We start from the raw sequence: 15,084 nt of genomic DNA on the forward strand, positions 1-15,084 counted from the left end.
CACCAGCATTAAGAATTAGACAACAAGCAGCATGAGTAAAACAGACAATAGAGCCAAATCTGATTGGTCTTCTCTACCATCAGTTAGAAAACGGGCACCACGCTGTGCTGGAGGAAACATGCTCACATGAATGACTGATCTGTTATTCTGATTCTGAAGGAGAATATCTGCCTTTAGGAGATGATGGCACTTTTGTCTTTTGCTGTTTATTTATTTATTTATTTATTTTTTGTTATGTGTTTAAAATGGGGGAAAAAAGGTATTTCCTGAAATCCACCCAGTGATGTCATAATGTGGAAATTAGATGAGTCAATTTACTCCCTTTTGAAAAATTCGGTTTTTTGTTTGTTTACAACCTTTTTGGTGCTAAAATCCAGGAATAAAAAAAAAAAAAAAAACTTATTGTGTCAAATACACATCACAATGAAGCAACAGGGCGGCCTGGTGGTTAATGCTGTTGCCTCAGAGCAGCAAGGTTCTGTGTTTGATACCTCGTTATTGACTCCAATGAGCAGAGATCCATTCATTGGGGGGGTTAGGGAGCCCCTATAGTCCCTGTAGACCCGGCTGTGGCTCCAGGTCCCTCCTAAAGGATAAGTATCCATAATAAGAAGAGATCCATTCATCGGGGGGGGGGGGGGGGGGGTTCTGTGTTTGATACCTCGTTATTGACTCCAATGAGCAGAGATCCATTCATTTGGGGGGGGTCAGGGAGCCCCTGTAGTTCCTGCAGAACCAGCTGCAGTTCCTGAACTGACCTGCTGGGGGCGGCCGTCTCGGTTCGGCGCCGCTGAAACTTTCCCACGAAGAAGAACCCGCTCGGCCGACAGTTTGGAGGAGGAAAAAAAAAAATCAGAGAAACTGCTCCTGTTTACACCACAATAATGGAGCCAAAATGGTCCAAATCCGCCTGCAACAGAGTTTTACTGACCGGATTTACGCTCTGTGTTGTTTTAGGTGAGTGTGGAGGCCGAACCGAGGCCGCCTTTCCGCCCGGAAATGTTTGATTTGGGTCAAATTTATCAGGTTAGCTAGCTAGCGTTATCTCGCATCATGTAAAAGAGACACCGAAGCTAACTACACCCTTTAGCTCCTTCCCGTCTTATTTATCAGCAGTGTTCATTTTTTAAAAACAACCTTTTGTTCGTCCTCGTCGCTAATTCACCCAGATGGAGCACTTTCTTCAAACACCAGCTTGTTTGCATCGTAACATTCAGGGGAAATTATTAAATCGGCTGAAATCTGAATTAGATTTGGTGCGGAGCGGAGGCAGCCGCCCTTTGAGCAGGCGTCCGGGGCGAGGGGAAGGTGGGACCCAGCGGGGCTGACCAGCCGCTGACACGGCTGCATACAGACAAAACACGGAGAACCAGGAGTGCTGGGTGTGAGCCGATTTGAAGGGTGTTTTCTACAGATTTAAAAAACGCCTTCAGACGCGATCTGCCGTGCAGCCGCTTCGTTAGATGGTTAAACTCACATTAAAGAGCCGGATTTTCAAAAGCAGTCTGCTGTGTGTCGCTTTCAGTAAGCTGTCCAGGAAAACGCAATTTACAGTAATTAACAACAGTGGTTTTATAATTTACTAACATCAGTATATATCCAGGCCTCCTGTCCTGGCTGGTTCAACGCCCACAAAAACAAACAAACAAACAAACAAACAACAACAAACTAACACAAAAGAGCTCCTTCCCTTGTTGACCAACCTTTTCCCTGACTCAGATGGTACAGTTTCTGGAATTACAAATTAGTTGCATGTGGTTTTGTGGTTTTGAGCGTCTCAACAATATAAACACAAGATCTTTTGTTTTTATTTGTTTTATTTTTCCTGGCTGCTAACATTACACCAAAAGGTAGTCTGATGAAGATCATACAGCTGCTGTAGAATAATCTGGAGGCTCTTGTGACTCAGGAAGGAAGTTCTAGTTTTTCACAAACCTACCCAAGACCTGCTTAAATTGCCAAATCTTGTTTGCCATGTTGAAATAATGCCTGAAGTTTGAAGAAGTGGACTGGCTTGGTGGTTGTCTGCTTTGAATCTCAGGCTAATAGAATGTGACTGCAGGAAATGGATGACAAAAACGCTTCCTTCTTTTTTTTTGTTTTTTTTTATGGTGAAATTATCTTCATAACCGTCTACTGTCCTTATCAGCTCCCTTCCGTGTTTAAATGTGCCATATTTGCATGAATTAAAACCTCTGTGACGTTTCATTATGCAGAATTAGATCTCTGAGCGTCTGTTGCATCTTGTTCTTGATGAAAATAAGGTGTGCGAGTTTTCAAAGATGTGTGTTTTTGTACAAAACCTTTTCAAGGCAACATGAAGTGAGCGTGCTGGACAGGTTATTCATCGGTTTTACTTTGTGATTGTAAACTCAGTCCTACACAGGAAAGGTTCTTTTTCCATCCTGTTTTTAGAGCTTTCTCTTAACAATAATTTTTTCTTTGCTCAATACAAAAGGCCAAATATTTGTTAGTCTCCTGTATGCTTAACGTGAGGATGTTTCACTGCTCTTGACAATGCGAATAAAGGCCTTGGGCTTTTTGAAGTTACAGGGGGATCTGCCCTGTTTTTTAAGGCAAACAGATGAATCAAAGTGAAACTATGAGGAGAATAGACAGTAATAAAAACAGGGTTTTATTTTTGCAGCCTTATCTGCTGCAGTCCGCACAGTAACATGGTCACCTGCACAGTATAATAAAAAAAAAAAAGCAACTAGTTGCAGATATAATGTTGATTTGTTGTTTGAGATTGTCGAGAGCCCATTAGGTGCAGTTTTGTAGAGGTTGTCTATACCATTACATTCAGCTCACAGTTGGCCAGCAACAACTGAACCTGAAGTGCTAAAATAAGACCAGACTAAAACCTGTTATACTTCTGTGATTGTGTCTTTAAATACTGTAAACAAATATCACTGCTACACGAGAGGCTTTGAACACCCCTCTCATAGAAACACCAGTCAACAGGGAAACTCCCAGCACGGGGCTGGCTGACCAGCAGTGTCCGTCTGTCGGTGACATGGACGTTTGCTCGCACAGCACTGATCCCATCCAGCCAAAAACAACAAGGTAGCGACAAATCTTCCACGAGACACGGACAAAAGGAGAAAGTTTGTTAAGTCAAACAGCTTCAGTTGGAGGAAACATTTCAGTGACATGCAGGAACATCAACCTCCAACCTCAGTTCTCACTGCAGCTGTAACTTCATGCTGTTTATCAGAGGGAGTGAATTAAGTCATCTCAGGGTTGGGCTCAGTGAATCAAGGCGTATTATTAATAATTCAGACACATGCGGACACATTTTACATTCGTGCAGCTGTTGACAACCATGAGACAGTGTCAGCTGTTTGCCGTGAAATGGTTTATTGATAAGTCACCAGTAAGAAAAAACAAAGTACTTTGACGACTTGATAGATTTAACCATTCTTTCACCTTCAAACTGTGACACTTAGCCTACAAATGTCTGGGGCTTTTGGGAAATTGTGTTTGCTAAAACATAGATAATCAACGTTTTCAAAAATAAACTAGCTGCACTGTGGCAGAGGTTTGATTTAGTGACTTAAGTGTCTTAAGTAGGATTTATGAAAGAGGTTTTGCAACAAAACCCTGAAGTTCTGGTTCTGTTTTACAAACAGGACTGCTTGGATCATATTTCATGTCCCTGCTGCCCGAATGCAGCCCCCTGCAGGGTCTTTTCAATATGTTCATCCTGCATTTACAGTTACGTTTTGTGATGCTCCTCCCCAATGCCGGTGCACTACCGTGTGTTTAAAACCTTAAAATACTGACTTATTTGTTTTGCAGGTACGAGACCTACATCAGCCATCGAAATATACGCCGACCCTGAGGTAATGATGCCCAACGGCACCACGGGAGTCCTGCGGTGCACCTTCAAGTCCAGCGAAGTGGTCAGCAGCAGCGCCTCCGTGACCTGGAGTTTTCAGTCGAACCAGCCTGACAATAAGTTCTCCACGTCGCCGTACTCGGTAAGTCCTGACTGGTTTTTTCCGCCGCAGGAAGATTTCCCACAGCTCCAGGATGTTTTCCTGCGATTGTTTTATTTGCACTGACACATGAAGAAAGGCCTCAGCTGTTGCTCGCGGCTTCTGCTCATTGTCATGACATTCTTTGTGCCAAGAACAGATTTATACGCTATATCACATTATTTAATGATGCTTTTAATCTGCAGCACTTTGAATTCATTCTTGTATTTATGTGATGTTTCCATTCTTCCTCTCCTTTCCCCTACAGCTCTGTATATTTGTACACTTGTCCTGTTTGCATTCATCTATTTATTTTGTATTGTTATTGTAATATTATCCCATGAGGTGTTTTAGTGTCCCTGATATTTCTCTCACTCTTGTATCAGACCAACAGCTCTGAGTAAACACAGGATTTCAAATGAGAGCTGTAGAGTCGCCATACACGTGTGTATATTTGGCACACCCACTCACAGCAAAGAAGATTTGTTTGTTTCTGGCAAAAATGAATCACGAAGTTAACTGTTATCATTTTCAAACCGTTCAGATGGCCTGTCGAGTGCATACAACCGTCTTCAGCATACAATTGTGGTCCTGTCACCCTGCTAATCAGAGACTTATGGTCACATTGAATATTTAATCAAATAAAAACAATAGCTGCTCCAAAGGTTTCACATTTAAAAGGAATTAAAGATGAGTTTTGTTGAGTCGGACTGTTTTTTGTAGATCATGTCCCGTCACCAGCGTACTGTCCTGTTTGTCGGGCTGGGCGGGGGCCTTCCTGTCTGCTGCCATCTCCTACCCTAACCCTAAATATACCAGCGTTGCTGTAGAGATTGTAATTATCAGTCACAACTGATAAACAAACCGCAGTGAGTTGGCAAAATGTACTCTCACAGTTTTCTTGCACTTTCGGTCGCCCACCCTGAAAGAAAACCTTTCTGTGTGTGAAGAGAAGAGTGTAGCTTTCCCTGTGATCATTTTAATATGAATACAGTTGTGTTTTGACACTCACAATTCAAAAGTCATTGACCTAAAAACAGGCAACAAAAAACACGTAGCAACTTAAAGAAGACAACTTTGTGTCTCTATTTTAATGTTAAATTGCTCATTTAAACAATGAAAACTGTAATTGTGTTAATTTCTCAGACATCGGCACGTCCATCTCATTCCTGATGTGTTTCACAGTTTTCATCCTTTGTTGTTTGTTTGTTTGGTTTTTTTTTGTTGTTGTTGTTGTTGTTGTTAACAATGTTGTTGCAGAGGACAGAGGTCTTTACTAAAAAGACCTGGAATTTCAAAAGCCGCCCAGTGAGGGCAGATTCCCCTGTTTTGCTGACACAGCTGTGAGCTTTTCTGGCAGTTCTGGATGACACTCCCGTCTTCCTCTCTATTGTTGCAGTTGTGTTGTTGCAGCTTTGTGTGTGTTGATACGTGGTGGTGTATGATATGAGGAACACCTACACAATATGAAAAAGAACTTTTTGCTGATATTGTGATTTGAGATGAAAGTTTGTGTTTTGCATCTTGTAAACATGAGATTCTTTAAATCTGACATTCTGACTAATGACCAATAGAAGGTGACTACACTTCTGATTGTGTTGAAGGTTATGGGAAAATGGCCCAACTTCTCCTTTGATTTATTAGCTCAATAAACTTTTTATTGATAAATTTATTTTCGAGCTTTCAATCCAACATGATGTTCATATTTAAATTATGGTCTAATTTAGAGGAACATAGAACAGAAAGAAGGGCATAGATTTTTGGGGTGGGGCTATGGTGTGATTGACAGACTGAATGAGCAGTGGGTGACGTCTCGGTTGACTGTTGGTCTGATACCAAACAGAAATTCTCCTTCAAGTCTGCAGGATGTGATTTGTAGGCCGAGGTGATCCTGTAGGACCAGAAAGTCCAACACTGTAGCGACACGTACTTTCATCAGAAGAATTACAGCTTCTGCGGTTTGAATAATCCACTTTCACCCTTCCTGTTCTCCCTGTTAAAGTAATGTGAGGTGATATTGAGCCACTTTGTCATTGTCCTCAGATTGTGGGAAAATAAAACGTCGACAATATAAAATATAGTTCTGTTTGCACAGTAACAAGGACACGGCTTCTGTCTCCACATACGAACCAGAGCCGCTGCACTGCTGAGGACACTTGAATCAAATACTTTTATTTTTAACAACAGGGCCCTCTGCTCATTTACTCAGCAGCAGTAGGTGAGTGACAAAGCGACGCTGTGCTGAACCCGTTCAAAGACGAAGACATGAAAATGAAAAATCAGACGTGTTGGTTGACTTTCATGTGTCTGTCTAGTGTGAGTGGGAGGAAAAGATCGAGAGAGGATGAGGCCTGATTATTTTATGTTGCATCCTCTGAACAGTTCATTAAAAGGTTTTTAGAAATCACAAAACGGTCAGTTTCCATATTGGGCTTGCAGGAGCTGCAGTGTTTTGCGTTGTGGTGATACAGAATCTGCCCGGCCTACAAATCAAATCGTCCAGATGGAATTGAATTGTGGACATTTTCTTAAATGTGTGTGATAGCTTTGTGTGCTTTACATCATAAGGGATGTGTTGTGTTGAAATAACGCCAGGTTATACTTTTATCATGACTTCCATCACAGTGCCTCTAATCAGCCCTCCCTGATTTCGAACTTTTCTAACGGCAGTCGTTGGTGATGTCTGTGCGCTTTGAGTTTCGGGAACAATTTGACACGTTTCAGTGGAAACTCGTGCGTTGCTGTTTTCTCTCGGCCTGTTTTTTTTTTTGACATGTTGCAGCAGGAAAAGGACAGGTGCGATTAAGAAAGGAAACATGGCTGGATTTCTTTCAGCTGCTCCGGTTAGTTTCAGTGTCCTGGTGTTGTGCCCGCTGACATGATTTACAGGATTAAATGTCTGCTTATGCGGCAATGAAGACAGAGCTCACTTTGTATTTTAGTTAAAGTCCTCGTTTTCATTTCTCTGTCCTTCAGCTGTGAATATTTCTGTTTTATTTTTAAACGACTCACTTTTATTTTCCAGCAGCGATGGTTTGACCAGATTTATCTTTTTTTTGGCAGATTTACTATTTTGCCAACGGGAAAGGATTCCCAGGACTAGAGGAGTTCAAAGACAGGGTGCAGTTTATTGGCGACATCAACAAGAAGGACGTGTCCATACAGCTGAGTCCGGCTCAGTTCAGCGACAACGGTACTTTTTTCTGCGACGTGAAGAACCCACCGGACGTGATGGGAACACCGGCCCGGACAGAGCTCAGGGTCGTCCTGAAAGGTGAGTGCTCAGATCGGTTTTCACGCTGATACACTCAACTCAGGACAATCAGATATTTAGAGCTGATTTTTTCATCGTTACTGCTCCAAAGAATGGGCAGAACTGATCAGATAGATAGAAACAACCCAAATACGTGAGGGGAACTTTCTGTGTTGGACTTTCATCTGGTTAATCTGTTTTACAGAATTTATCTATTGCAAATAAGGAAAAAGTCAACATCTATCATCTAAAAACACCTTCATAAAATGCCTTGACTAAATGCTTTAAGTGTATTTATTATTTTTATTCAACAGGTAAAAATTATGGAATAGAAAAATACAGCTTCTTCTTGGCCTTGATCAGACTGCTGTCGGTTGTGTTCATCCACCCAATGACTGCACACACAGCAGAGCTGTGAAAACACTGTGCTGCAGTCTGAATGGATAGTCTGCCTCTTTGTGCCGTCTCCAGGCAGAGAGGGGCCGTTTCTCTGACACAAAGTTCATAATCTGTTAAGTATCATCAGGCATAACTGAGCAGGACGTAGTGGGCGGGCGGCACCATTCAGGATGAATGAAAACCACACGTTAAATTCATGGTTTATGCTTAAATGCTTCAAATCTATTTGTAAACCAAGAAGGATTATGCTTTTAGTCGCAGTTTAGTCATCTTTAAACCCAAATCCTCAGACGTGGAAAATGAAAGGCCCGTGTCTCTCAGGACCCAATTTTAAATGTAGAAGGGAAAGAGTCTGCAGATTTTAGTGAAAGAGCAATATTTTTATTTTTAAAAACACTGTGATGTTGTTATTCTACAGATCTTTCGGTCTTGAAATGAAACACGTGATTCAGCTCTCCCTAAAAAACATAACTTTCTATCACCTTGCTGTCTTCAGTTTATTAATGATTTGTAAATTTTGAGCTGCAAATGAACGCCGATGTCACAGTCCGGCTATTCTGAAATAAACGTTTGAGCTCCTCACACACCTGGCAGTTTAACAAACACCAAGAGGTCTTTTTTACTTGCTCTATTAAAGCCCCTGCAGCTCAGAGAGGTCACACAGGTTCACTCCTGTTGTTTGTTTCCAGTTACATAAAGCTCATGTGTGCGTGTGATGGCTTGTCGTCACCTGGTGTGGCTCCTCCCTCCAGGTGGGAGTTTATCCTCTATCAAACAGGTGTAGCTCCACCTTCTCCTCTTCTTCAAACAAGCAGGATGGCCAGCAGTCACATTACAAACTGCAGGCGCCCTGGCAGTGGGTTGTGTTACCAAATCCTCAACATCCCAGTCTGAGGGCTTTTCTGAGCTTTCTGAGCTTCCTGATGCATCTTAAAGTCCCACTGATGAACCACAAATCAGCACAAAAGGACAAAATAAAATGAGAAATGAAACGCACCGGACCTGAAGACAAAGACAAAAATGAAACTGAATGAACAGACTCCAAGACGTTTAAGATTCACAATGAACTCAGTTCAAGAGATTAAAAAAATGTCCTCCACATCAGCATCCTCATTGTTCAGCTGGATGACCTCGTTGTGCGTTTGTTGTTTCCAGAATCGCTTCCTCACACCAACACCCACCTTATAATCGGAGCAGTGTGCGGCGTTTTAATCCTGCTCATCCTCATCGCTGTAGGTGCCTGCATTGTCATGAGGGTCCTTCACAACCGCCATGATTATGAAGGGTGAGTGTTTCCTTACTTGTTCCCACCACGACAGTAACATGACAGCAGAATACCAATCAGAAGGGAATAAACAGGGTTTTATTCAATAACACTCAGAAAATTCAAACTGGTTTTATGTGAAACGTCATTAAAATCTACCAGAACACAAGTAACCTGCTCATGTTTAGCTGTTCACAGCTTTATTTGATCATTACCAGCCGTAAAATTAATGCTAAAGAAATATTATTTCAGAAGATTAAACCAAAATGAGTAGCATCTGAGATTAGTCTTTTCCCGAGTGATGAATTTTAACTGAGAAATGTGACGAGGCCGCATCAGAGAGAAGCCGTTATCTAAAAGTGAATCTTGTGTTGAAATGTGAGGTAAGTCCAGCAGGCAGACTTTGTGCAGGAGGTGTGTTCCTGAATCCTAACCTTTTCTACGCTTTCCACTCCAGTCTAACTCTCTGTGATTGGGGCCGGGGGCTTCGCTCTCTCTGTGTTTATCTGTGTCTTCGTTTTGGGCTTGGGCTGCGAAAACGTATTAAACCCATGAATGTTGCAGCGGCCATAACTTAGCATGTAGCTGGCTGATTTGGGGTTTCCTGTTTGCACCGGTGCCAGTTCTTTAGTTTAACATCATCTGGTAGTTTATTGTCATCTTAACAGGCTGTCGTCTGCTCATTGTCCTTCGTCCTTCTCTCATTAATGCATCTTCATCACCAGCTTTTTAAAAATGATTAGTCAACAGATGCGTGGCCAGACCTTTTGTTGACTTTGCTCAGTCACTTCGAAATGACACGAGAAATGTGGCCACAGTTTGTGGATTTAATGAGCTCGGGGTTCTCAGTGAAACAGCCTCTTTCTCTGCATTAACTGTTGTAAGGTGGTGGGTTTTTTTGTTTTTTGAGGTGAACTAACGGTTGACACATGAACAGAATTGTTAACCACAGAATGAAATCATCTCCACTCACTGAACAGTTTTTCTGTCTCCTCTTCATGTGAACTAATGATCTCCAACCGATCAGAGGCCTGACTTCTTTACTAACCTCTGACTGCCGTTAGCATCATAAACTGTGAATGTGTGAAAGATGTTTTCGATATGGAGATGAAGAAATCACAGCTCTCTTATGACTAAACATCACTTTTGTCTCTTCATCACTGTAACACAGATGAAGATCTGAGCATGTTTTGATTGTAAAGATTTTGCAGATTTTCTGGTTTGAGAAGATGCACCAGTTCGATACGACTTTAAATCCTGTCGCGTCCTCGCAGAGTGGGCCGCCACCTCCATTACCTCAGTCCAACCGCTGGGAGCTGTCATTCACTCTGTTTGCCTTCAGTGCTTCATGTACTCTCATCTCTCATTGTTTTATTTTTGTCTTGTGTCCCATCCATTTGTGTGTTGACTGTGCACCAACGGTTTGCTCGACACCATGGCAATTCGTAAATCCTAAACTAGATGCACATCCTTGGAAAGTGTGAGCTCTCAGGCTCCGCAGCCACGAAAGAAGGTGGAGTCTGGCATGGAGGGCTCCAAGAGTACCATTCCCTTGGGTCCACTACAGGTAGGAGCTGGGGGACCAAGAAATGCACAGGCTGCCACCACTTTACTGGCACAGTGTTGTGTAAAGTGATAAAGAGCATTTGGTTCAGGTTTAATCATAAAAATGTATAGTGCAGATAACTAGTATCCAAATGTGCTCTTCGGAAACGGACTAATAGCTTTAACAAACTAATTGCTTCAGCTCTAATTTAACCAACCAACTGTTTGCATGAGAAGGTTTTATTTGCTGTTTTACTGTCAGAGTCAAACTCTCTTCTTGAAGGAACATCCACACTAAGAAAAAAATTAAACGGGTTCTATCGGCATCAGAAAATATCTTTGTCCATACTACACCCACACACATACACTTATATACATGACCAACCAATGTCAACATAAAACAGACTGTCAACTCTGTATTGCAACAGTTGTGGTGTTGGAATGCAGCGTCAGACAGAACAAGAGCTGCCAAAAAGACAACAAAGACTTCATGTTTCATCCCTGGTAGTTGAAGCTCATCGGGTTTTGCCCGCCCAGACGACAACACGGCCGCTGAAACTGTTTTAAACACGCTCCAACTCCGGATATAAGTCAACGGCATAAAGCAGCACAGCAGTAAACGTGGCAGTAAAGAGACGAATTTTAAAACAAAAACACAATCTGGACGTTCTTGAATCTTCAGTTGCATGAGACTTTCAAAAAGTGATGAATTATTTACCAGCACTGACTTCAGAGATGAGACGAAGAGGATGCTCTGCTTTTTCCCAGATTTATTGGTGTCGCTCTCTCACTACACGCTTTTTCCATCTCTCGTTGTGTTCCAGGGCCCGGTGATATACGCCCAGTTGGATCACTCAGGCAGCAAAAACTCGTTCCATAAGATGGAGCCAGTGGTCTACGCTGACATCCGTAAAAACTGAAGAGGAACTGGGGACCAAAAAAATATAAGTAAAACACAGTAAAGTATCAGACCTCTTTATCAGCTGCTCTTGGGATGGGTGGGATTATTTCAACAGGGACATAATGATGCAGTTTTATTTTTGATTACATTTTTTTTTATTATTTTTTTTTTTCCATCTCTTGTCCACTAAAAGCATGATGGTAATATGATAAAGTAATGTCTCCTTGTACTTTATTGTAAACACATACACAAAAAAAGAAAACGAGCCAAAAAAAAAGAAACAATACTACATCATTCCATCACATCAGCCTTGAAAATGTTCTCCAGAACAGGGATCAATGTAAAAATGACAATGCCTTCATTGATATCATTCCACGTGTAAGAATATTTCTTTGAATTGTTGGAACTTTGTGCCTAACATGGCTCTGCGGGCTGCTGCACCAGCTGAGTCAGCTCGAACTGTCACAGCTACAGAAAAATAAGTAGCTTCACACAGAAACTTGACTTTTCCAACATATCTAAAGTATATTTGATTGTTTTTGGCACAGTTGTGACAACGGAAGAGGCCCAAAACTTTTTTTGTAACAGTCATTTCAGCCACAAGAGGTTAAAGTGCAACAATGAAGAAGTCTTCATGTTGTTTGATTTCATTTGTCATATGGTGTGATATTACTGTCGTTTTTTTTGTTGCTGGTTTTTAATTCAGGTTTCTTCATTCTGAAAAGCGCTTGGTAACTTAACGAAAGGTGCTATATAAATAGATAAAATAGAAACAGATTTTTTTATTTATTTTAGCTAAAATATATTTAATTGGAGAAGATTTCCTGCCAACCTAGAATGTAAAATCACACAAAACGAATGGATTCCTGTACTTTTGTGCCTCTTGTGGCCAAAATAATTACAAAAACAAACACAACCCAAAAAATGTAGTTGATTTAAAAAAAAAAAAAAAGATGATTCATATGTTAATTGAAATGAATCGAGTGAGAAGACTAACAGTGTCTTCTCACATCTGAGCTCACTGTGTGATGACACATTTGTGTGACAAAGTTTACTGTCTGTTGTCGTCATTTATCAGCCATCCTGGCTGTATAAATGTCAACCACCACGAACAAAAAAACATTTTTCAGCCGACCATCGACGAGCTCTCGTTGTAAATGTCTAAGAAAATGAATTCATCAGTCTTTTTAATCTACTCTTCCTCAGCGACGCTAAATCAGGACTCACCAAAGATGCGGTGGGATTTTTATTATCACTCCCAAACACATTAAGTGATCGCATCTAATCCAGGAAATACTGTAAAACTAAGCTTCACGGTATATTACAGTCAGATCAGTCGAGTTTCTGACCCTGATGGTTTGAACTTGCAGCTGGTGCAACAGCGCAGCGAAGCCGGCGTTCATCTCCACCGTGGGGACACTTCCATTTGCGGCGGGGAGGGGGGGGGCTGACGATGATTTAATGTAGACTTCAGATTCAACATTGCCTCAGTAACTTTGCATGCAGTTGTAACGACATCCACGAGCTGAACTTGGTACTCGTCAGCTTGTTGTAAAGCAGAAGAAAACCGTCTGACGTTGTGTTACTGTGAATGCTTCAGTTCTCTGTAGGTGTCTGGCATGTTGTAATGGTACCTTTTTTAAATTTTTTTAAAAAGACTGCCTCTCCCTCGACTTGCACCTCAGTTGAATATGCTCTTGTCTAAACATCTGTGCACCTTTTAAAAGATAAAAATACAGAAGTGCAGATAATTACGAGGGCAGTGAAACCTCGGCTCGGCTTTAAGAATGATTTCTACTAACAACAAGCAAAGTTTGGTGATTTTGTTCATTTTGAGTCATTTTGAATTAAACATATTTAAAAGGAAAAAAAAAGTTCAACTGAGGTGAAATGACATGGGAGCTCTTCTTCATTGGACAAAAAGAAACGCTAAATACACTGTTTGCATGCAATTTACTAACATAACAACCATTATTCTAAAAATATCCATCTTTTTTTTCCATCTATTATTATGTAAAGCTCTTTTTCCTTTCAAAAATAATGGGCCAAATGTCTAATATCAGCCGTAATATTAGATAAGATGTTCTTTTCAGATGCTTTTAAGCTTTAACATGCATTCCACATTTGTATGATTTTCATTTTTTGGTCTTGAAGCATTTAAAAGCCAAATTTATATAATTGTTTTGTTGACGGTTTGGTTACCTATGAGAATGATATTTGTGTTGCTACCAGTCTTAAAAGCCTTCAGCTTCAGCTTGTGATTCTAAATGCAGTAACTTTTCCACGTTGATCAGTATGTGTATATATTTCTTGCTCTTGTAAGATATAGTGCTGTTTACTGTAACCCATTCCAGCGTGGCGTGGCTGTGGATGTCTTTCCGGAGAGGGAAAGTAGGTAGCTGTAGAGGTCCAGGAAGTTGGCGGCATGTGTAATGTTCTTTCTTTTTAGTCTGTCGGACACTCGGCCTACACGGTGCCTGTTTGAAATGGTTTGAATTAAAATTTCTCGGTCATCAGCATGTAAAAAGCAGAAAACAGTTCATTGAGTTTTCAGCGAATACGTCCTCGGGGGAGATTATGTCATCGTGAATGTCTGATAATGTATATTTGCCTGCCAGCTTCAGCGGCTTCATACGCTAAAACAAAACCAGTGGAACTTTATCATCACCATAACAACCAGAAGCAAACACAACACAAACGACATAACTCAAACACCAAGCAGCACAAATAAGAGGGGCGAAACTGTTACGTTTTTTTGTGCAGCCGTGCCGACTCCATTAAACAAGAATGTGAGCGCTGCGTTCAGATCCGCTGAATCTGAACCGAATCTGGGCCGTTATTTCTGGCACCGAAGGCCTGTCCCTGCTCAGACATGTCAATGGCTGCAAACGCACAACAGCTGGAAGTTACAACACAACAAAGTCCTTAAGAAACACTAACACTAAAAGATGCTTGAGGCCCACGTACTTGTCTCCCTCGCTGCAGCGAGCTGAACCTTTAAGCTCCCGAGATTTTCATCTTCTGCTGATGCTGACGCTCACTCAAAATAAGTCAAATTTACTCTAATTCAGTTTTGTCGCAGGCGCCGTGTCGTCTCCCCGATGTGTCCGAACTTTAAAGTCTTCTGTTCCTTCGTGTTTGTTATTTTATTAGTTAGCATGTATTTCAGTGTATTCACCAAAATGAAAAAGAAAACAACCTGTATGATACTGATGAACTTTTTCCTGCTGGTCGCTTTGCTCCTGTTTGTGACTTGTTGCCGTGTTTAGTGCTGTTGTAGAAATCGTGATGTAAACTATAAATTATGAAAGATTTCCGACCGAACGTCTGACGTGTTGGAATCTGAAACGTTTCCACCGAATGCAGGCGGCGGTGTTCACTCCACTCATGGCGTGCTTAGTCCATTTTTCTTTCTTTTTTATTTTTTTATCTTTATTTTTTCTTCTTTTTTTCGGGGATGGTAAATAGTTGTGTTATTTGATTTCATTGTTCGGTCTGTTATGTTGTAAAATCTGCACTATGTCTTGCATATCAAAGACAACGAATGCCCTGTGATATTTTTTTTTCCCCATTTTTTTTTATTTTTTATTTTTATTTTTGTTTTTGTTTTCATCTCTGAATGACCTTGGCCTCTGTTTGTTTCACGTCCTTAAAACTGGAATGTTGTACATTTAGTGCCTTTTACATTTCATCAGCTAACTTGAACATCTGCTCAAAAATAGAAAAGATAAGATTCATTTAT

The 15,084-nt window shown here is 41.1% G+C and overlaps 1 protein-coding gene across 2 annotated transcripts; it reads left to right on the plus strand.

Moving 5' to 3' along the window:
- The first annotated feature begins 824 nt into the window (after window positions 1–824).
- Window positions 825–12,354, plus strand: mpzl1l (myelin protein zero-like 1 like). 2 transcript variants are annotated; one of them, XM_029520083.1, is made up of 6 exons: window positions 825–957; window positions 3,802–3,983; window positions 7,044–7,254; window positions 8,788–8,917; window positions 10,358–10,463; window positions 11,266–12,354. In XM_029520083.1, exons 1-6 carry the CDS (start codon window positions 885–887, stop codon window positions 11,359–11,361), a joined length of 798 nt encoding a protein of 265 aa, XP_029375943.1. In that variant the 5' UTR covers window positions 825–884; the 3' UTR covers window positions 11,362–12,354. The 2 variants fall into 2 exon arrangements, with proteins under 2 accessions (XP_029375943.1, XP_029375944.1); XM_029520084.1 differs by lacking the exon at window positions 10,358–10,463.
- Window positions 12,355–15,084: the final 2,730 nt, after the last annotated feature.

This window comes from Echeneis naucrates, chromosome 14 (genome assembly GCF_900963305.1).
Source record: "Echeneis naucrates chromosome 14, fEcheNa1.1, whole genome shotgun sequence".
Classification (NCBI taxonomy): Eukaryota; Metazoa; Chordata; class Actinopteri; order Carangiformes; family Echeneidae; genus Echeneis; species Echeneis naucrates.

Coding starts and splice junctions, on each gene's coding strand:
- mpzl1l (XM_029520083.1), top strand. CDS start 885: ATGGAGCCAAAATGGTCCAAATCCGCCTGCAACAGAGTTTTACTGACC. Junction 958..3,801: donor TACGCTCTGTGTTGTTTTAG/GTGAGTGTGGAG, acceptor TTTGTTTTGCAG/GTACGAGACCTACATCAGCC. Junction 7,255..8,787: donor GCTCAGGGTCGTCCTGAAAG/GTGAGTGCTCAG, acceptor TGTTGTTTCCAG/AATCGCTTCCTCACACCAAC.